This window comes from Phragmites australis, chromosome 2, assembly GCF_958298935.1.
Source record: "Phragmites australis chromosome 2, lpPhrAust1.1, whole genome shotgun sequence".
In the NCBI taxonomy this organism is placed as follows: domain Eukaryota; kingdom Viridiplantae; phylum Streptophyta; class Magnoliopsida; order Poales; family Poaceae; genus Phragmites; species Phragmites australis.
Window position 1 is genome coordinate 51,187,714 of NC_084922.1, and position 22,911 is coordinate 51,210,624.

At 45.4% G+C, this 22,911-nt stretch overlaps 4 protein-coding genes across 4 annotated transcripts; 2 read left to right on the forward strand and 2 right to left on the reverse strand.

Moving 5' to 3' along the window:
• Positions 1-157: 157 nt before the first annotated feature.
• LOC133909681 (proteinaceous RNase P 2-like) lies at positions 158-3,520 on the reverse strand. The gene is made up of 6 exons (XM_062352217.1): positions 2,423-3,520; positions 1,711-1,812; positions 1,436-1,611; positions 1,043-1,163; positions 805-873; positions 158-735 (listed from the first exon to the last, which is right to left on the reverse strand). The coding sequence occupies exons 1-6, from the start codon at positions 3,503-3,505 to the stop codon at positions 502-504; spliced, it is 1,785 nt and encodes a 594-aa protein (XP_062208201.1). The 5' UTR covers positions 3,506-3,520; the 3' UTR covers positions 158-501.
• Positions 3,521-11,080: 7,560 nt separating this feature from the next.
• On the forward strand, positions 11,081-12,191 carry LOC133910257 (uncharacterized). Its single transcript, XM_062352771.1, has 2 exons — positions 11,081-11,339; positions 11,452-12,191. Exons 1-2 carry the CDS (start codon positions 11,081-11,083, stop codon positions 12,174-12,176), a joined length of 984 nt encoding a protein of 327 aa, XP_062208755.1. The 3' UTR covers positions 12,177-12,191.
• A 2,127-nt stretch (positions 12,192-14,318) lies between these two features.
• LOC133910258 (uncharacterized) lies at positions 14,319-15,707 on the forward strand. Its single transcript, XM_062352772.1, has 2 exons — positions 14,319-14,610; positions 14,718-15,707. The coding sequence occupies exons 1-2, from the start codon at positions 14,337-14,339 to the stop codon at positions 15,437-15,439; spliced, it is 996 nt and encodes a 331-aa protein (XP_062208756.1). The 5' UTR covers positions 14,319-14,336; the 3' UTR covers positions 15,440-15,707.
• Positions 15,708-19,706: 3,999 nt separating this feature from the next.
• LOC133910260 (uncharacterized) lies at positions 19,707-21,154 on the reverse strand. The gene is made up of 2 exons (XM_062352773.1): positions 20,763-21,154; positions 19,707-20,609 (listed from the first exon to the last, which is right to left on the reverse strand). Exons 1-2 carry the CDS (start codon positions 21,052-21,054, stop codon positions 19,894-19,896), a joined length of 1,008 nt encoding a protein of 335 aa, XP_062208757.1. The 5' UTR covers positions 21,055-21,154; the 3' UTR covers positions 19,707-19,893.
• Between the last annotated feature and the right edge of the window lie 1,757 nt (positions 21,155-22,911).

The following is a 22,911-nucleotide window of genomic DNA, read 5'->3' on the forward strand; positions in this document are numbered from 1 at the left end:
TATATATTGGATGCGGATGATGGGTTAAGATCTGTAATCTTGTAAAATAAAAATCCCAATACCGCTTCGTTTGGTAAAAGAAGAAAACCACGTTAGCTAGTACAACATTCTGATAAAGAGTTTCAGAAAGGTATCGCTAAACAATGTCAACTGGAAAGGTTATCATGCATCCAGAATGCAATTCACCTTTTCATTAACTGGAGGAAGGAAAAAAGGTACAACCAAATTCAGTTTCCCAGTGTGTCATTAGTCATGGATGCAACCGAATCCTTGGTGCCAAAAAATTTCGCCTGAAATATAACCCAATTTGTGCACAACTTCAAGCGATTCTAGGTCTGATTAACAATGTTCGTCATCCCACAGACTTGGGATGGCACTATCATTGCATCCCTATTCTCGGACCGCCTCATTTGAATGCACAGCCAAGACTGCAGAGACATAGTAAGCCTCAATTTCTCACCGATGGCAACTCCCCGATAGATGCTGCAGCTGGATAGGCGATCAATATCTATCCTTTCTTTTACCAGCTACTGACTCGGCCTTATTTTCTGGTAGCCTCTGCTGCATTCCATTAGATGCCTCAGTTGGAAGTAAATCCTGGACAACTCCATTACTCACAGGAGCTTCATCAAGTACTTTGCAGCTCCCTGTCCTACTAATACAAAGCCAAATCCTAACTCTCTCATCACCAGACTTCTCTTCCATCGGCACGTGCCAAGATCCCATCTCCGACTCCTGTAATGAAGATCACGTGAGCAAACAGCAGATACTAAGCTCTAGAATATGCCTGAAACACTCACTTACTTGAATCTCTGAAGAATAAGGGGGTGGCATCATAAGCACTGCTTTTCCTTTATTAAAGGTGTACTTGACCTGCACAGTTGTAACAAAACAGGTTTCAAAAGGATCAAGGCCCTGAACTAATTACATTGTTTTTAGTTCAAACTGGCATTCTAAAGTCTAAACTTCTATAACCAGGCATCTGTGCTAATAAACTATGCACGGAGAATGGAAACTATAAAATTGTTTTTGCAGAGCTCACTCGGTGACGTTGCTTCCACTTCAGGAAAAAGGACAATCCTAGAAGCTCGAATATGTGATCTCTCATTTCATCATTAGTCACAAGCAAACAGTTCAGTCTGATTGCTGCATATAACCAATACCTGAAAGGTTGCATCTTGTATAATTAGAAACATCCAGGAGTGAAACATAACAATGAGGGATTGGTGAAAATTAAAGATAAAATCTAACTGTACATGCTACTGATCTGTGCAAAATTACAGGTTAAAATACACCTCCCAATTTACAAAAACAGTGCGCACAAGGTGTTTCCAATTGTATTTGAGAATTTAGCATACAGTAATATTTTAAGCTGATGCACCAAGCAAAACAGTATGTGCAGGGATACTGAAGACTAGAAATTGAGGAGCATTACCAGTCATCATTTGACCCACTTGGTGAAGTGTACAGTGCCCCGTTTGCTCTCCAAGTTTCAATCAAATGTCTATTAGATGAATTTTCCATAAGCCTGGCAATTCGTTTATTATGCAGTATAACAAGTGGACATTTTCCACTATATCTATCACATAGCTCTGTTATAACGGCATCCAACTGCTCTATATTAAGCATGAAAAATTGAACATGAATTAGCACATCTGGCTTAATTGGCAACATCAAAATGTCAAATTCAGTGTAAAACGGTGCACAGACCTGAGTCAAACTGAAACCGCCGTCCGCAAAATTTTGTTGATACAGTGCAATATTTGCACCATCAACTATAGCTTCATATTCGTTATTTGCTTCCAACCACTCCTATAGAAGTCATATTACTCAAATTGTGAAACCTTTTTTTATATACAAATTGATATTGTCTCAATACAAGCGTCCAATAAATAGAGTATCTGAAGCATGTGTTGACTGGCCCCTAATTACTTCAGTAAGCTAGCTTTAGTACCTAGACATGTAATGCAGTGCTTTGGTTATAGGATGGTTTATAAATGATGTATTTGCCTAATTATTAGGATTTACGCCAGCAATTATGTAAAGGCATGACAAGAAACCACAAGGTGTTTTAAGGATGCCTTATTGTCACAGACTCACAAGTTTCCCTGAAGGATATGGAAATCAATGCAAATAGGGCATATTACCACACTACCTTTCAGTTATGCCACAGCATAGCAGTATAGCACCGTAAGTAGCTGTTGAAGAAAATGGCGAGCTACTATCTCCCTATCTAATTTTCCAATGTATGTTCTTGTTGATCACACAAAGCAATGCTACTTTTTAGATCAAATTAAAGTAAGCAAATGAATGCTTGACTATGCCTGCCAGCAAAGTAACAAGAATTAACAAAATCTATGGCATATCAACCAATTTAGCTAGAGAGACAAGTTAATACAGCAACCAGAGAGAGGATCTGCACCTGAAACCGGCTGAAATTTGTTTTGGTCTCCCTCTCGAGGGCCAAACCAGCGACAGAATCAGCAAACCTCTGCGTCTCCTCCACGTCAATATCAACACAAGCTAGCCGGCATCCACACCCTCCACACTGACCATCTGCCCCAACTCTCACTCGCTGCACCGTCCATGGGTCCCTTCCAAGCCACCCAAGGCGATGGCACCCACCACCGTTCGCCACAATGGCGTCCTTCACCTGAGTGGCATCCCACTCAGTCTTACCGGCCATCATCGCCATCTCGCTCCTGAACCAACCCTCCACCACCGCTGCAGTCTCCTCGCTGACGCAGTCCACTGCTTGCCGCAGCTTGTGCATATACTCATACACCTTGTGCACGTCCCCAGCCCTCGAGCTGACATCTAGGAGTGCCGCAAGCTCGGGCTCTTCAGGTGAGACACCGGAGGCCTTCATGTGGTCCTCAACCGCGTAGGCCTTCGCGGCCTCCCCGGCTCGCCGGAACGCCGCGAGCACGGGGCTGTATGAACGGAGGCGCGGGGTGAGGCCGTATTTCTCCTTCATGGTCGCGACGAGCTCGAAGGCCTCGTCGGAGGCGGTGACGCGGGCGAGGGAGGTGATTGTGGCCTCGGAGGGGGCGGCCCCGGCCTGGAGCATGTGGGCGAAGACCCGGCGGGCGGCAGCGGCTGGGCTGGGGAACGAGGAGCGGTCGGCGGTGGCGAGGAGGTGGAGGAGCTGGTTGTACTGGTGGGCGGCGAGGCGGGGGGCGGTGGCCGCGTCGGGGTCGCAGACGGCGGCGTCGAATGCGGCCATGGCGGCGGCAGCGTCCCCGCGGCGGGTGCAGTCGGTAAGGGTGCGGGAGAGGTCGGAGTTGGGGCCCTTGGAGCCCCGCCGCGGCCGGCGGCGCGTGGTGGTGGTGGTGGTGGCCATGGGCGTGGCGGCGGCTGGGGCGAGGGGTGGACGAAGAGCCCTGAGGCGCGCGCGGGTTTGGGCTTTGGGGTGATTAGGAGGCCCACAACTCCATAAGCTGCCGATGTGCGTGTCGTCGGATGCACGGACACATTTGAGGCTGTCTGATGATAATAGTCCCATACTGCTAGTTCAGTTTTAAATCTCCGCGTTTATAAACGAGCGCAGGGGGCGCTACTGGCACGCCACAGGATGAAGTGAGCGGGCATAACCAGCCCTGGAAAGTCCCCGGGCCCCCATGCGCAGCGATGCGCCCACGGAGACGTGGAACGGCCCACGAGCTGGCTCTCCCCGCCTCGGTGGGGGGCTGAGACGCGTGTGGAGCCCAATCGTAGGGAGTCAGCTCTGGGTCAAATGGCCGATCTCACAGTTATTCACTTGGTCTCCCTTTGGACCAACAGAACGGGGCTTACACTCCTGTGGCACACTTTTTTTTTTCGCTAGCCAAATTGTATCATGGAAACATTTTTCGTTGATTGTGGTTTTGTCACGAGTGGATCTGAGCTCCTCCTTTACCGTCTTCTGGCTATCTGCTAAGTCCAGGATTGGAGAAACACGAGGCATGTCCCCGGCCGATGGACATCCTCTGTATTTTCGCTTCTATTTTTAGCAAGCACTGGAGTCTTAAGGGACCTGTTTGTATTTTTTGTTTTTAGTTTTCCGTGTCAGTATGTTAGAACAGCTGTTTTCTCCATCTCTTTTACATACGAGTGTGTATTTCTTCTTGTTTTTGTACGTTTTCCTTATCTTACAATACAGGCTTTTATTACAAAACCATATTTCGTTTGACAATTCCAGAAGCGCTGACAGTTCCGGTTGAGAAATATCATGGAAACATTTTTCGTTGGATCGAAGACAAATTAACTTACACGAGAGAGATCGCCCAGAATAACTGTAGAGGTAAATCTTCAGTTTTCGAATCGGTAGACATCTGTTGACGCGAAAAGTTGTCACGTCAAACACACCGAGTATTTTATGTGCAATATTCAGCGAGCAGCACCTAAAATATCTTGGTCGTGACGCTACGTCATCGAACCTTCTTCATCACCCACGCTCGGGAGGAACCCCGTCGGAGTGCGGAAGTTGTCACGTCAAACACGCCGAGTATTTTATGTGCAATATTCAGCGAGCAGCACCTAAAATACCTTGGTCGTGACGCTACGTCATCGAACCTTCTTCATCACCCACGCTCGGGAGGAACCCCGTCGGAGTGCGGGTGACCGGCGATTTATCCTTGATCGTCAAGATCAAGAACATGAAGCAATATAGATATGAAAAAGGAACGGGACTACGAGAGCTACGTAAAAGACGAAAGGTAAAGTAAATTGTGTTTGGTCGGTTACTTGATGTCCTCAATCGGTTATGATCCTTTCATATTTAAAGGGCAGCATATCTTATCCGTAAGAGATTAAGACTTCTAATTCAAATCAAACAACTCTTCTATTTGTCTGGAGACCAACTAAATACACAAACCATGCTCACTGGTCGTCTGGTCATTGGTCACGACCACTGATCGTGTCCAATAATCTGATATCACTATTTACCGTCTAAAATCACTGTTCACTGGTCGTAGATGACTGTTCACTAGTCGGAGGTTACTGTTCATTGGTCGGAGGTTGCTGTTCATCTGGTCGGACCACTGTTCACCGATCAACCAGAAAACTTTCAGAACCGAAATTCTTCACAACATGCCAATTTCGCTTGTCAACACATGCCCCCTGTTTTTTTGGTGAAGCTTGCGTCCAAAAAATATATTTTTTCTACTTTTACGTTTCTTAGGGCGATGATCAAGACATCGGCCATGAATACCTTAGGACGGTGGTAGCTAATATATTGGCCTTATTTCTTCTAAGCATATTGCCATACATTAGGATAAAATTTCTTTAAGTATCGTCCATTAATAGCTTTAGACAATTTCTCTTCTTGCAAACTTTCAGACAAATAAGAATTTCCAGAGACAATGCTTACAATTCTGTATGGACCTTCCTAACTCGAAGACCATTTGCCAAACCTATTATCCTTCGATCCTACAGGCAAAATAGTCTTCCACACAAGATCACTAATCTGAAATGAGTTTGCTTTTACCTTCTTGTTGTAAGCTTTGGCTACCCTCAACTTATCTTTCTCAATCTATCTCAAAGCTTTCAACCTTTCATCCATCACTTTATCAATCATGTCCATCATTAGATCATAATAATTCACAGTCGATAGATTATTCTGCTCGACTAATCTCAAAGCATTAGGATTTACGGCGTTACTTTAGTAGTACAATATCTAGATATACGATGTACCCACAAATCCTCTGATAAAAACTTCATGCCATCTCCTGGGATGTTCCTCTATTTTCTTCTTGATAAGTTTAATCAAAATTTTATTACTAGATTTGATCTAACCATTGGCCTGAGCATAATGAGATGAGTTAAGAAGCTTAATTTTCAATGATTCGGCAAATTCACATACCTGGTGCGACATGAATGAAGTACCTTAATCCGTAGTTAAAGTCTGCGAAATGTCGAATCTATGAACAATATGATCTAAAATAAAGTCAATTACCTCCTTATATGTCATGTTCTTGAGAGGAACAGCTTCAATCCACTTAGTAAAATAATCAATAGCCACCAAAATAAAGCAAATGAAATCCAAACCCCAACCTCGGAACGACCATGGTTTCATAATAGGATGCATCATAGCAGCATGAACTAATTGGATATCACCAAACTTTTGACACACCTCGCATCATTTATAATACCTGAAGCAATCATTAAACATAGTAGTCCAATAAAAACTAGCTCTCTTCAATAACCAGTTTATCTTGCACATTGATTGATGTGTGCCACATATGCTTTTATGTACTTCTCCCATAGCAATTCTAGCTTCAATAGAATCCAAGCATTTGAGAAGCACACCATCCACATTCCGATGTTATATATCATCATTCAACAATGTATACTTGAAAGCTTGCCGCCGAATCTTTCTATCGACACTCTTACTTGGATTTTTCAAGTAATCAATGAGATACTTTCTCCAATCTTCACCTTCAGCAACTTCAACATTGTCTCCCAATGAATAAGATACAACTGAACCTAAAAATTTATATTCGGCTATACAAGGATCAACACTTTCAAGCATCGGTCTTTCAATCACAAAGAATTTACCTCTACCAACTTGATAACCCTTGTGCTAAATCATAGCTCTAAAATTATTACCTCTAGACACATGATTGATAGTGAAATCATCCAAAATAGCAATAATATCTAGACAGTTATAAGATAACTATTTAGTGATCTATCAAAATATTGATAATTACCGGAAACTTGCTACACAACTAGCAACGAATCAGCAAAAGCCTTTATGTTCTTCACATCAATGGAGCTCAAAATTTCTAATCCTAACAAGAGAACTTCATATTCGGCTTGATTATTAGTTAAAAAATATTCTAGATGACAAGATGTTTTAAAAACAGCACATCTTGGTGACAAAAAATAATACCAACACCTTGTCTAACTCCGCAAGCCGAACCATCAAAATAAAGCTTCCATGGTTTAATAGATATAAAATCGACATCTAAATCATGCTTATCATCAATCTGATAGTCAACAATAAAATTAGCTATAATTTGACCTTTCATAGATTTCAATGATTTATAAGCTAAATCATATTATATAAGTGCATAAGCCCATTTACCAATTCTACCACTCAAAATTGGCTTTTGTAACATATACTTAATCAAATCGGCTTGACATGCTACTACACAAGTACTGGATAGCAAATAATGCCTTAACTTTGTGCAAGTATAATATAGCGATAAGCATAATTTTTCAATAAAAGTATATCTTGTCTTCGCTTCCAGAAGATGTCAGCTCAAATAAGCGATTGCATACTCTTTACCATCAAGTTATTGTACCAAAACAACACCAATCATATTATCTCCTGCAGCAATATATAGCCGAAAAGTTAATCCAACTTTAGGCGTCCGAATCACCGGAGGAGTAGACAAATATTTCTTAATCTTATCAAATGCACACTGTTGCTCTTCCTGCCAAGTAAATTCGGTCACATTTTTCAACTGAAGTATAGGTGAAAAGGCATTGATTTTGCCGGGCAAGTTTGATATAAATCTTCTCAGGTAATTCACCTTGCTCAGAAATTTCTGTATATCTCTTTTACAGGTAGGCGTCTGAACTTTTTGTATAGCTTCTATTTTATTAGGATATATCTCTATATCTTTCTCATGCATAATAAAGCCTAAAAACTTCTCAGCCGACACACCAAAAGCACATTGAGTGGATTTATTTTCTGACCATACTGACACATTCGTTCAAAGGCTAAACGTAAATCGGCTACATGAGAATTATTGCCATCTGATTTAATAACTATGTCATCAATATATACTTCTAATATGACACCAAGCAAATCATGAAAAATTAAATTCATCGCTCTTTGATAAGTAGCACCGGCATTTTTCAACCAAAAGTCATAACAACCCACTCAAATAAACAAACAAACTAAGAAAACGAAAAACCATTTTAGACATATCTTCCTCGACCATAAAAATTTGATTATAACCAGCATTACCATCAAAAAAACTAATTATTCTATATCCTGAAGCATCATTGATTACCATGTCGGCTACATGCATAGGATATTAATCTTTAGGAGTAACTTTATTCAAATCTCTAAAATCAATGCAAGCACTGAACATTGTCGTATCTCCAATCGGCTAAAGCATGAACCAACGCAACATAGGCCAAAGTATCCGCATGAATTATCTTTACCTCATCATCCACCCATTGAATTAAAAAATGATGCAAGGTGGAAGGCACACAACCATTTTCATGAATCCAATCGTGCCCAAGAATAACACTATAGTTACCTTACACCTCGACAACGAAGAAGGCAGTGGATAATGTCTTGCTTCCAATAGTGAGATCCATAGAGATAACCCCTTTGGCCTCATTACAATCACATGAAAATCCATTGAGCACCAAATTAGTTTTCATTAATTTGCTATCATCTCCACCAAGCTTCTTGAAAGTTGAGTATGGCATCAAATTACAGTAGCTCCACCATCAACAGCATCCTAGAAATTGGCTTCCCATTAATATGACCCTTCACATACAAGGGCCTCAAATGCCGATCTGTCTCTCTTGGCTTCTCTAAAACAGCTTCTTTTGACCCCAAATTCAATTGAGCCACTTTACCTTCATCTACAACATGAAATTCCAAAGGTAACATAAAAACCATATTTATATCCATACTTTCGGTCGGTGAAGCATCACTAGGGTGCACCGGTGAATCATCATAATCAATCAAATCCTCATCTTCCTTGTCTTCTTGTATAAGCACCAGTGTTGTTGCTGAAAAATGGGTTGATGTAGGAGCTATCATTGCATTTACCTTGGGTCTCCACACTTGCTTCGCGGGTTTCATTGGCTTAACTTCATTGAAAGTGTCATACCGCAATTTTTCAACTTGCTGCTCCATTAATTCCTGTCTGCGTAGCCGCTGCAATCTTCTCTTTTTTTGTGTGAGATAAGCCGAAGGGACACCACCAGCTGCTATTTGCCTCATAATTATCATCATTTGGAACAACATACGCAGCAGTAGGTATACTTTCAGATGTGACCGATTTATTGCTAATAGCAATCGGTTCTTTACCAAGCTCTTCGCCTACCACTTTCATTGACCCTATTTCAATAATATTAGCAGTAATGGTCCTTGTTTCAGCAGTACTAGGATCTGAAGTTCGAATAGAAACAACACTTTCCTTGACCCGGTATACCTTCTTCGCATTTCTATCATGTCGAACATCACTAGACTGCCATAATCGGTCATTGACAGGACGTGGTATTCTATCAAATACTGGTCTACATGGTGTTGTCCATCCCGGATAAAAATAATTTAATTGCGCAGGAGGAGGAGGCATCCACATACCATTATAACCCTAGATTGGGCAAGGAGGAAAAGACATCGGAGGAGGCATCTATGGCCATGGTGCCGGCCCAAGTGGTGGGTGAGTAGCAGCAACACAATCCTCCTTTGGTTGATGATGACCATACACTTCTTGCTTCAAAGGTGATTTTGGTCACTTGAGATTATTTGATCGATTCGTATGAGTTTGGACGGCCTTATCCTTTTTATATTTGGACAGAAGTTGCTCGAACATGGGTTTGAATTTCACAAACTTGTCATGTCCTTTGGCTTTATTAATCTTCCACCTGCCAACCTCCGGATTTTTGGGTTTGATCATCCTAGCATTGCCATGCCTCCCGGGGGTCGAAGTGTTCAACACAACTTTGATCAATTCCTTGCCTTCGGGAGTCTTCTCAAGTAGCACTGCTCTTAGCAAATTCTTGTTCTCTCTCAAAGGTTTTGGCCTATCTTCACCGACGATCACATTTTTTCCTTTAGCTAATTCAGTTTGAGTTGGACGAATTAGAACACTCTTGTTCTGAAGATTAATTACATTAACCAGGAACGGTTGCTTATCAACTTGCATCTCCGAGAATTTAAATTATCATTCGTTAATGGCTGATTGAATCTGTCGACATTACAATCGCTAGTAGCATGAGAGTAAGAATTATGCCATTTACAATAAGCTCGCCTCTTCAATTTTTCTAATGGTGGAATTATATGACTATGAGGAAGTTTAATTTGTTTTTCTTGTAGCAAATAATCGAAAATCCTATCACACTTGGCTACATCAAAAGTAAATTTAATTTCTTCTTGCCGATTTTTGGGAGGAATCAACTTAAGAGAATAGCAAACGAATGGTTTAGACTTAGAAGACCAAGCCCATTCGGCTACACACATCAGCATCATTATCGTCCGAATTCTCGAACTCATACTCAAGCATATGAACATTAGGATGATCAATTTTAAATTTGTCATTTGATTTCTGAAAATTTCAGACTCTTTAGTCCAATTTTCTAATGTCAGAGCTTTTTGTAAAACTTGGTTAATTTGTCAAAAAAAAATTCAGTCGACAGATGTAAAGACTGACTTATTAATTAATTATTACTTGTTTATAATTAGTACATGGCGTGATTGAGCGAACAAGTAGCTAGTTGACTTATTCGGCAAAGTGTTTACCTTTTCATCGTCCTAATCAATCTCTGGCCGTCCCTGCTGGTGGCAAACTATATTTCAATTCTTTTTAGCTAGATACTATTACACTGGTTGCTTGCCTGCATCTGCAAGTGATTCCTTGGTAAAAAAAAAAATGATTTGACCACCACTCCTGCATGCATGGTAGTCACATGCATGTACGTAAAATTAATCTTGGCTAGCTCATTGTTAAATTTGTGCACAGAAAGCAGCAGCAGCAGCAGCAGCAGGCTTCTTGCCCATATTCAGATGCGCGCAGCATGCATGCACTTGAAGCGATGCTCTAACCGCTTTACGTACGAGGTGCTCTCTCGCTTAGTACCGACGTACGTACGTTCATCCCGGCCCAGGCGGAACGAGCACTACTACAAATAAGTTAATAATTTCAGTCGACTTTTAAATGAACTGTCATGAAAAACTGACTGTAAAAATATTTATCTCACTCGGTTTCCCGCTTCATGCATGGGCCACCCCAGCCGGCCTATAAATTGGCATCGATCACCTTCCCCTTCCGTCCTCCCCACCAGCAAAACACACAGCTAGCTAGCTACCCAGATCATATAGCGCGAGCTGAGTTCATTAGCGCCACCAATGGCACGGCAGCTCTCGGGTGCGGTTGCCGCCTTGGTTGTGGTTGCCCTAGTACTGTGCGCCTCTGAAGCTGCGCAAGCACCTGCGCCGCGCGCGCTGCCGCCGCACGCCCAGGTTATCAACCCGGGAAGATTCAAGAGGGACCAGGAGACGGCGTGCGTTGACTCCGAGGGCAACAAGCCAGGCTGCGTAGCCAAGTGCAAGAAGCTATGCCCCAACCAGTGCATCGTCCTCTGCCCCAGCTGCGAGACATTCTGCAGTAAGCACCATGCGCGTGCACTTATATATATACACTCTTCATCACAAGCTGTGTGTTTCTAGCTCGTGCATGCATGCATGTTTTAATTTCTTCTTGTGATCGATCGTGCAAGTATGCGAGTTCTACCCCGGCATGTCCTGCGGTGACCCGCGCTTCACCGGCGGCGACGGCAACAACTTCTACTTCCACGGCAAGAAGGACCAGGACTTCTGCGTCCTCTCCGACGCCAACCTCCACATCAACGCCCACTTCATCGGCAAGCGCAACCCCACCATGAGCCGCGACTTCACCTGGATCCAGGCCCTCGGCATCCGCTTCGCCGATCACCGCCTCTACATGGCCGCCCAGAAGACCGCCAAGTGGAACAGCGACGTCGACCGCCTTGACATGGCCTTCGACGGCGAGCCCATCCACATACCCACCGAGAGCGGCGCACGGTGGGCGTCGCGCACCGTGCCGGGGCTGTCCGTCACGAGGACCGCCGCAACCAACAGCTTTGTGGTGGCGCTCAAGGGGGTGTTCGACGTCATGGCCAACGTTGTGCCCATCACCGAGGAGGACTCCATCATCCACAACTACGGGGTCACGGAGGAGGACAGCCTCGCGCACTTCGACCTCGGCTTCAAATTCTACGACCTCACCGACGACGTGCACGGAGTCCTCGGCCAGACCTATCGCACCGATTACGTCAACCAGCTCAGCGTGAGCTCCAACATGCCGATCATGGGCGGGGCGCCCAAGTACGTCTCCTCCGACATCTTCGCCACCGACTGCGCCGTCGCAAGGTTTGGCGCCCGCCGCGACGGCATCTCCATGGTCACCGACAGGGCCTACTAAAGTTTCTTCAAAACTAATTAAATTGCCGTCGGTCCAACAAAACATGCCACGGCACGCTAATCATTTGGCCCAGATCAATATCATGAGTGTAGAAATAATATAATATTGTCCGCAGGAACGTGGGATGTTTCTTCGCAAGGAATAATTGTAATCGTCATTGCCATGAATTTGCTGGAATTAATCGCCAGTCCATTTGTTTACATCGAGATTGAAGACATCTTTCGTTATTTACTTTGGTTTGCATTTAATTAAATCTCCTAATATAAGTTCATCTGTTCATGAGGAAACATCATAACCATTTGATATCTTAATTCTCAATACAACATACTCCCTGCAGTCATAAAAGAGTGTCGTTTTGGATATTAAAACGGTCACCGAGACACTACTTTGACCACTAATTATAATTACAAAATATATGTACAATATAACGAAGTTATAATATTATGAAACTACTTTTGAAGACAAAAGTAGCTATAACATTATTAAAAGTTTATTCAAAATATAAAAAAGATATTGATGATCAATGTTTAAATATGTTGATTGCATGTAACCTAAAATGACTTTTTTTTTACCAGTGCAATTGAACGCCCACAAGATTAATTTGCGCAATTCAGATGCTCATAGCATAGAAACTCCTGATACCCTTGTGACTATGACTTAGAAATTTCAAAAGATCATGCATCCAAATTTCGGGCAAATGAAAGGAAGCAATGAGAATCCAGTGTTTATCGAAGGTTGTTTTATAAGTTATGGCATGCTGCAAAGAAATCATGATATAGCTAGCTCCAGTGCTCCAGCAAATACTGTTATCTAATATTATTCAAGCAAATGAATGTGTTAGTGATCTCAAGTGGGACACTTGATAGGGATAGTGACTTGTTTGTAATAATCGTGCAGTCAAATTAAAGGCACAGAAGAGAAGAGGAAAGAGATTTTCTCACAGATGGACGACGAAAGCTGCAGATGCAAGGTAAAGCACGTCTGTGACGCTGTCCTAGGGAGAACAAGCACCCCGACTTTGCCAACGCTTAGCACGTTCGGCGGCCACGACAAGACGACCGGCGGATTGAGGATTGGGAGGTTGTAGCACAGTACCGCAGAGGGGGTGACACTCATAGAAAAGCTGCCTCGCCGGCGTAGATCCAGTGAGCCCAACGCTCTCACCCCGTTCATGGGGAGCGGTGGAATTCTGTATAATTTTCTCTTTGAGGAGCAGGAGCTAGTACCTGTATGTATGCTTGTGTGACAGGGAGCGCAGGCCGCTATGTATGAACCCAACGAGGGAGCCTCGAGAATCGGATCGCCGGCCGGCGCACTTGAGGAATTGGTCGCCGTCGCAGCTCACGGACGGGATCGGAGTTAGGCGCACTCAGAACATCCCCTTCCTCCCAACTCTCAGTTGTGCTTCCATTGCACACAGCAACAATGCATACTTCGCTTTCCTCTCTTGCTATAGATGACAGGTGGCCCCGCTACATACAACACCCCCTCCAAATTTCCTTTTTGTTTTTTCAGAAAATGGGAAAACAAAATTGAAAATTTTAATCACTTTCTTATTAAAACTCCAACGATTTATGCTCTAGTAAGCACATATATATGTGGAGCTTAATCAATTATGTGGTGTGTATGGCGCAGTATAAATGATTAAAAAGGTACCCGACTAAGTTTTTGTTACCAAATGAAAACTAATTTTTTTCAAAGAGACAAAGTGAGTTTGACATGAGTTTAGCATCCAAATTTGCTAACAGACATGTGCAGCTGTGGCATACTTCCTCTTATCCTAAATATAAGTCCTCGGCCCTAAGATCCCTCAGCAAGCGACATCGAACGTGTGACGTGTGGCAAGAGGCTCGGCATCAAAGAAGGTGACGCTGAGACGTTATACCTCCGCCCCGTTAGCATCAACAGAAGAAAAAGGGTCTATTTTTACATATAGTTTTTCAAGCAATCTATTTGTAGAAACGGTTTGTATAAAGGTCTATTTGCCATAACTTGTGCTTTGAGATCCATTAATAATGAGGTGTCAATCTTTCGGCGTGTTGTCGGAAACAGAACGTCCACGCGACCAGCAACTAGCGCACCCTAGGTAGATATATATAAATGGGCACCTTCGCCTTCCCCTGGCCCCCACCTCCACACCAAGCTCTCATAGTATTAGCAATGGCCCGGCAGCTTGCAGGTGCAATTATTGCCGCCTTGGTGGTGGTGATGGTGGTCTCAGTGGTGCGCACAGCCGCCGCCTCTGCACCTGCGCCGCTGCCGCTGCCGCCGCCGCCGCCGCACTCCCAAGTTATCAACCCGGGACAATTCAAGAGGAACCAGGACACAGCGTGCTATGACTACAAGAATAAGAAACCAGGCTGTGTGGCCAAGTGCAAAAAGCCATGCCCCAACCAGTGCATCGTCCTCTGCCCCAGCTGCGAGACATTCTGCAGTACGCACCATGTTGCACTTATATATATACTCTTCATCACAAGCTTGTGTTTCTAGCTCATGCACGCATGCATGTTTTTAATTTCATTTTGTGATTGATCGTGCAAGTATGCGAGTTCTACCCCGGCATGTCCTGCGGCGACCCGCGCTTCACCGGCGGCGACGGCAACAACTTCTACTTCCACGGCAAAAAGGGCCACGACTTCTGCATCCTCACCGACGCCGGCCTCCACATCAACGCCCACTTCATCGGCAAGCGCAACCCCACCATGCGCCGCGACTTCACCTGGATCCAGGCCCTCGGCATCCGCTTCGACGACCACCGCCTCTACATGGCCGCCCAGAAAGCCGCCAAGTGGAACAGCGACGTCGATCACCTGGAAATGGCCTTCGACGGTGAGCCCCTTGCCATCCCCGAGGAGAGCGGCGCACGGTGGGTGTCCACCGCCGTTCCGGGGCTGTCCGTCACGAGGACCGCCGCAACCAACGGCGTCATGGTAGAGCTCAAGGGGGTCTTCGACGTCATGGCCAACGTTGTGCCCATCACTGAGGAGGACTCCCGCATCCACAACTACGGCGTCACGGAGGAGGACAGCCTCGCGCACTTCGACCTCGGCTTCAAGTTCTACGACCTCACCGACGACGTGCACGGCGTTCTCGGCCAGACCTATCGCCCCGACTACATCAACCAGCTCGGCGTCAGCTCCAACATGCCGGTTATGGGTGGGGCGCCCAAGTATGTCTCCTCCGACATCTTCGCCACCGACTGCGCCGTCGCAACGTTCCGCGCGGCGCTCGCCGGCATCTCCATGGTCACCGCCCGGGCCTAGCTACTAATAATTAAAGTTACCTTAATTCGCATTGACGTCGACGCAACAAGAATGACTCCACACGTTAATCATTTGGTAAGCAATCGTGAGAGCATAAATAAATGTGTCAACAAGTTAACTAGACACAGGGGATGTTCACGCAAAAAAAGCCATCTTTGCAAAGAATAATTGCATCATTATTGCTATTGTGTCGGAATTAGCCGTCCAATCCATTTCTTTATAAATTACATATCGAGATTGAAAATTGTCTCGTTATGCAGTTTTGTCTGTATTAAATCTCGTAATATATGTCCAGGTAAAAACATGATAACCATTTTGATATCTTAGTTCATATAATTCCAGTACTATGCAGCAAATGAATGTGTTACGGATCGATCAACATGCATGCCTCGACGCCATGCATCCGGCGAGTGTGTTCAGTGTTCGCGCGCAAGTTGGGCTTAATAGTTGACCTGACGGAGTACGTACGTATCTTTGGCCTGAATGGGTGAATGTTTCCAGACCGATCAAGCCGCAGCGTACGTAACTCGGATGATACTCTACTTCTTTCTTTACATCTAGCTGGAATTATATTAGTCGAAACCATTTTTTTAGATAATATATAAGTCGAAACTTTTGTGATCATACTTCACAGAGAGAGACGAATTGAAGGAAGCTAGTTCAGAATATCTCCTTAATTTATGTACGTAGGTCAACTCTCCTCGCCCTATAATTTATGCATGCATGCTAGCAGCTCATCAGGTAGAAGTACATGTATTTGATTTGTATTATAATCGTCACTTTGTCCCTTCCTACGCGACTTGGTTCCCAAATAATTCGCTTGACCTCCACTTTAGCTACTAGCTCCTCAAAGTCGATTAGGAGTAAGTCGCATATCATCATCATTTCTTTATCTGGCCTCCATGCATCCATCTCCCGACAGCTAAGAACCTCACTGTTTCGTCACCGCACACACGATCACCGCAAAATAGCAGCCTGCAGGCACCATAGCCACAGAACGAGGAACAAGATCCTCGTCGATAAATTGTACTGTGGCAACAATGGCGAGGCGCGGCGGCATGGCTCAGCAGCTGGTACTAGGCTGATTGATGGTCACGCTTGCGCTGTCGTGCGGCATCGACTCAGCTACGGGGAGGTCTCCGCGTCGCAAGCGGTTGAACGGCCGCGTGCCCCGGGCAACTCCAAGTTCATCATCCTCAAACCTAAACATGCAGTTCGGCAAGAAGCGCAACTATGAGGTCTCTTACACGGAAATGCAACTCCGTATGCCATCGCACATATATGGTCTATCTCGTCTATCCATCCCTTCCATCTTATACCCATACATCAATTGATTCTCTCACTTATTCTATTTTTTTTCACATACCCCTCTAGCACGAATCTCAACGCAAATGAACGAACCTAATAATGCATCTCTACCAACAAACCTCTGGCCGAACCTCTTGCCACAGCTACATACCTCCTTAATTGGCGACCGTGCATGGTGACATGACTTGTTACTCCCTTTGAGCTCCTCCTTAGTGCCCGGCCATTCTACGACCATCTGCATTTTCCTAGGATATTCTCTCAACCACAAAGGCTATCGATGTTATAACCCACAACGCGTCGCGTGGTCACCTCTCGTCACGTCATTTTTTACGAGTGGTCGTTCCCGTTCCGTCAGATAACATGTCCGTCTCTAGCTCCAGCACTCACTCTTATCTCTAAGGAGTCATTTGACTACGCTCCACTATTGGTCACTAACCACCTGGAGGCTTGTGTGACGACGTCACATCGGCGGGACTGTGCACCCGACACGACACCCATAGTGGAAACCTTGCCATTGCCACAGGATGGGCAAGCGAGTCGACTACATCACTCTCAAACCTGAGCCAGCCCACCATAGTGCCCGCCTGCCTTTTCTCTTAGGCCGAAAACGTAATGAGCTAGCCTGATTTCATGTCAACTCTGAATTTGATGTGCACATCCTTTCGACGTTGGATCTCCATCAAATAGCTCTCCTACTTCCTCATCCCTCACAGCATAAGCTAATCGTCAAAAACTCAAGTCAGCCCACCATCACATCCTCCTAGTCAGCGTGACAGCATCCCACCCACATACTCTTATGCCCCAACCTCTCGATGTCTCATATGTTCCGGTGTGCGGTGCGCTGTAGCATCAAATCTAGGCGATCTATTTCCAATCCGATGGTAGAGGAACAAAGTCACAATATTGTTCATCATCTGACTAAGCAAAGTCAGAGAAGCCGATTCCAATAGTTGAACTTGAATCCTCTGATATTTCTAAGTAAAGTCATGGGTGAACAATGTCGCAAACAGTAAGTTGTGAGTGGGTGAACAACAACATACAGTACTAGGCTACCTGGTGGTCACGCTTGTGCTGTCGTGCGGCGTCGCCTCAGCGGCGGGGAGGTCTCCACGTCGCAAGCGGTTGAACGGCCGCGTGCCCCCTTGCAACTCCAAGTTCATCACCCTCAAACCTAAACATGCAGTTCGGCAAGAAGCGCAACTACGAGGTCTCCTTCAGGAAAATGCAACTCCGTATGCCGTTGCACATATATGGTCTATCTCATCTGTCCATCCCTTCCATTTTATACTCATATATCAATTAATTCTCTTACCTACCTTATATTTTTTTTTACATACTCCTCTAGCACGAATCTCAACATAAATAAATGGGCATAATAATGCCTCTCTACCAACAAACTTCTTGGCCGAAGCTCTTGCCACATCTACATACCTCCTTAATTGGCGACCGTGCATGGCGACATTACTTGTTGCTCCCTTTGAGCTCCTCCTTAGTGCCAGCCCATTCTACGACCATCTGCGTTTTCCTAGGATATTCTCTCAACCACAAAGGCTATCGATGTTATAACCCCACGACGAGTCGCATGGTCACCTCTCGTCACGTCATTTTTGACGAGCAGTCCTTCCCGTTCTGTCAGATAACATGTCTGTCTTCGGCTCCAACGCTCACTCTTATCTCTAAGGAGTCATTTGACTACGCTCCACTATTGGTCACTAACCACCTGGAGGCTTGTGCGACGATGTCACAACGGCGGGACTGTGCACCCGACACAACGCCCATAGTGGAAACCTTGTCGTTGCCACCGGATGGGCACGGCGAGCCGACTACATCGTTCTCAAACTCGAGCCAGCCCACCATAGTGCCCGCCTGCCTTTTCTCTTAGCCCAAAAACGTAACGAGCTAGCCCGATTTCATGTCAACTCTGAATTTGATGTGCACATCCTTTCGACCTTCGATCTCCATCAAATAGCTCTCCTGCTTCCTCATCCCTCGCAGAATAAGCTAACCCTCAAACTCGAGTCAGCCCACCATCACATCCTCCTAGTCAACGTGACAGCGCCCCACCCCCATACTCTTATGCCCCCACCTCTCGATGTCTCATATGTTCCGATGTGTGGTGCGCTATAGCATCAAATTTGGACGATCTATTCCAATCCGATGGTAGAGGAATAAAATCATGGTACTGTTTATCATTTGACTAAGCAAAGTGAGAGAAGCCGATTCCAATAGTTGGACTTGAATCCTCTGATGTTGCTAAGAAAAGGCATGGGTGAACAGTGCCATAAACAATAAGTTGTGAGTGGGTGAACAGTGTCGCAAACAGTAAAGCACTGTAGCACATGCATTGGGTGTAAACATACTGCGATGATTTTGATGTAGCAATACTATTGTGTGTTGTAGCATCAAATCTAGACGGCTCACAGAGGAACAAAGTCATGATACTGCTAAAGTAAAGTAAAGGAGCCGGTTCCCCAATAGTTGTTCTTGCTTCCCTTTGCAGCTACCGGCAAAATCCCCATCCATCGGTTAGCTTCTCTACCATCACCCCACTATCAGCAACCTCCACTTATGTCTGATTCCTTGCCGACACTGGTTTAACATCACCGCCTCTCACCACAACCGCATGCGGCTGCCCTACCACAAATCCTACAGTTAGTTGATGATTCCTCCCTAGCTAGGCTCCTAGAAAATTCTAGAGGCACTGACAAACATGAACCCTAATCCACTGCCTGACACCACCATCGTCACCAAATTAAGAAGAAGACTTCACCATCGACCGGAGCATGAATCGCAAGTATATTGAAGACTATGAATTTTAAATGGTGCGCTAATTTCAATTAAAGAATCTGAATTTCAAGGTGGTTGAAGAATTAATTGTAAATTTGTAATTCCTTTACACGCATTGACTCCTCCCACGATTCCAATTGAACAATTCAACACAAATATGAATAAAATTTAACATAAGCATAATTTATTCATCAGTCAGATGACTTTAAATTCGAACAAGAATTACATGTCACATTTTCTCAAAACAATCAATAGTGAAGAACATATTCGATTATAGAGCTCCTTAGTTTTTTCGGATTAATGGTTTAAGCACCAGCGCTTATAGCTTATTATTTCTTCGATTATAGAGCTCCTTAATTTTAAGAAGCGAATGTGGTGACGACACCACCGCTGCGGTGGAACTTGGAGACGGCGCAGTCCGTCGAGAAGAGACCCGACGAGAGGTACTTTGGTGCGCCGCCCATGATCGGCATCTTAGCCGTGATGTTCAGCCTGGTGACGTAGTTAGGGCGGTAGGTCTGGCCAAGCACGCCGTCGACGTCCTTGGTGAGGTTATGGAACTGGAAACCAAGGTCGAGGTGCACGAGGCTGTCGCTCTCCGTCCTGCCGTACTTGTGGATCCGGTTGTCCTCGTCGGTGATGGGAACGGCACTGGCCGAGATGCTGAAGACGCCATCGAGCTCCACCATGACGGTGTTGACAGCGTCCATCCGCGTGACGGACAGGGCGGGCAGGGCCTTGGACACCCAGCGGGCGTTCTTGACGGTGTCGACGTCGAGAGGCACTCCATCGAAGGCCATCTGGATGTGGTCCTCGTCTTGGTCCCACTCGACGGCCTTGCGGGCGCCGATGTAGAGGCGGTGCTCACCGAAGCTGACGCCGAGGGCCTGCACCCAGGTGAAGTCGCGCTTGAGGTCGGGGTTGTGGTTGCCGATGAAGTGGGCGTTGATGTGGAGGTCGGCATCGGAGACGATGCAGAAGTCCTGGTCCTTCTTGCCGTGGAAGTAGAAGGTGTTGCCGTCGCCGCCGGTGAAGCGAGGGTCGCCGCAAGAAGTGCCCGGGAAGATATCACACTCTACATGTATAATATGCACATGAAATTCAAATGGGTAAGGGTACGTACGGCAATATATATGTACTTAGAAAAGGTATATATTGTAATTATGGTAAGGGCGAAGGACCGATAAAAAATGAAGAGATCGAGGGAGCTTTATATATCGGTACGTACGGCAGAAGCTCAAGCAGTATTCGCAGGAGACGAAGCAAGAGTTGGGGCATCGCGTTGGGCAGCGGATGTAGCACGACGGATTGCCTTCGTCGGTGCAGGAGACCTCGTAGTTGCGCTTTTTGGAGCTTACACGGATGTACTTGGTGCGGCGCGGGGGATTGACGACCGGCGTCGTCCCGTTCGTCCCCGTCGCCGAGTCCACGCCGCCCGACAGCGCAAGCAGGGCCACCGCCACCACCAGGCAGCCTAGTACCAGCTGCTGAGCCAACATGCCGCTGCGCCCCGCCACCATTGAGGCAGGAGCTTCAATGAAGTTGTTCCTCGATCTGTATGATCAATTTATCTGTTCTGTGGCTAGCTACTGCTGGGTGGCTGTGATTGTGTGTGCGGAGATGAGGGGTTCTTATGGGAGATGGATGGCACCGCAGAGACTTGACTTTGAGCATCGGAGGGCAGCCTGCTAGCTTAGAAGTGGATCGAGGTCAATTCAGTGCCTTGCCTGGGAAGTCGCGTAGGAGGGGACAAAGTGACACAACTAATACGACTCAAATGTAAGTAGCTAGGAGTAACACGTACGCTTGCTACGCTACGAAAGCATGCATGTTACCATGCATTCCTAACTACTCCATAAAGTAGAGCCCAGATTAAGGGAGGTGAGTTGATCTCGATCGACCTAATGCAGTAGCTACATACTAGCTAGCTAGATTCTCGATCGATCTAACTCCTCTGTGTGTGTGTGTGTGGTATTTAAAGTACGAGCTGAAACTTTTAGACTTAATTCCAGCTAGCTCTAAATAATTAGTTAAGAAAGAGTTAACGTACCAGCTGAGTTACGCTGCTTGGTCAGGAAAGAATTCAGGCGAAAGTTACGTAGGTACATGTTGGTTAGGTCAACATCATCGAGGTACTTGAGATCGGAGCACTCGCAGTCGCGGGGCGGCTGCCATCGAGGCATCATGCCATCATGCATGCAGATTCTGTGACCGATCAACAGCGACGCCAGCCACCGGGCGTGACATGAGCAACGACGGCCTTCAAGGTACACAGAATCATTAATTGAAACCAGATATATATCGCATATAGTTTCTTAGATAAAATATTTTCATATAAGTGTTAAGAAAGATATGTCTATACAAGATAAATATTTAGATGTGAATGAACCATAAATGATTTTTATAAATCCGTCTATTTGTATTATACAGTCACAACCGTTTGTGATTGAAAGTGTATCTAGCCACTAAGTGTTATTTTAATAATTAATGACAATACATATGAAGTCGCGTAGGAGGGGACAAAGTGACACGACTAATACGACTCAAATGTAAGTAGCTAGGAGTAACACGTGCGCTTGCTACGCTACGAATGCATGCATGTTACCATGCATTCCTAACTACTCCATAAAGTAGAGCCCAGATTAAGGGAGCTGAGTTGATCTCACGTGCCTCTTCGAATGGTGAGACGAAGTTCACTGGTGGTCGAATATTGACGAATAATGTAATTGTGTTTCAGAAAGTGCAGACAAAGCCTTTGGCGGGCCCTAAGACGAAGATCGAAGGTCGATCCGTGGCACCAAGTATCAGCGCAGGCAAAGCCTCTGGCGGGCCTTCGGACGGACACCGAAGGTCTACCTGTGACGCCGAGTAACAGCGTAGGCGAAGTCCCTGGCAGGCTTTCGGGCGGAGTCCGAAGGGTGACTCAGGACGCAATGTCAAGGCTGGTCGAAGGTGCCCTAAAGGCCAGTTTCCGACTGGTCTTATGGGGGCTCGGGCGAATGCGCGCGTCCATCGAAGCCCATGTACCGGTCTGGGGTATAATTATAAATGTGCAAATATTCTTAATGGTACCAAAATACCCCGAATATGCCGGGAATGTGGCAATTATGGGGTAATGCTGTAAATTATGGCGTGAAGTGGTTGAGTATGGGCTATAAATATACCGACAATGTAACTGATGAGATAGATGAATGAGACTACACATCTACCCATAAACACGTGTCTCATCTCGCCGCCTTCGGCTCTTTCTTTTTCTTGAACGAAGACTTCCCCTGGTTTGGTGACTTAGCTACCAACAGTTGGCGCCGATCATGGGGATCGAACAATCTAAAGTCATGCCACCTAAAAATAAGATGAAGCCACTCAGTACATTCGCA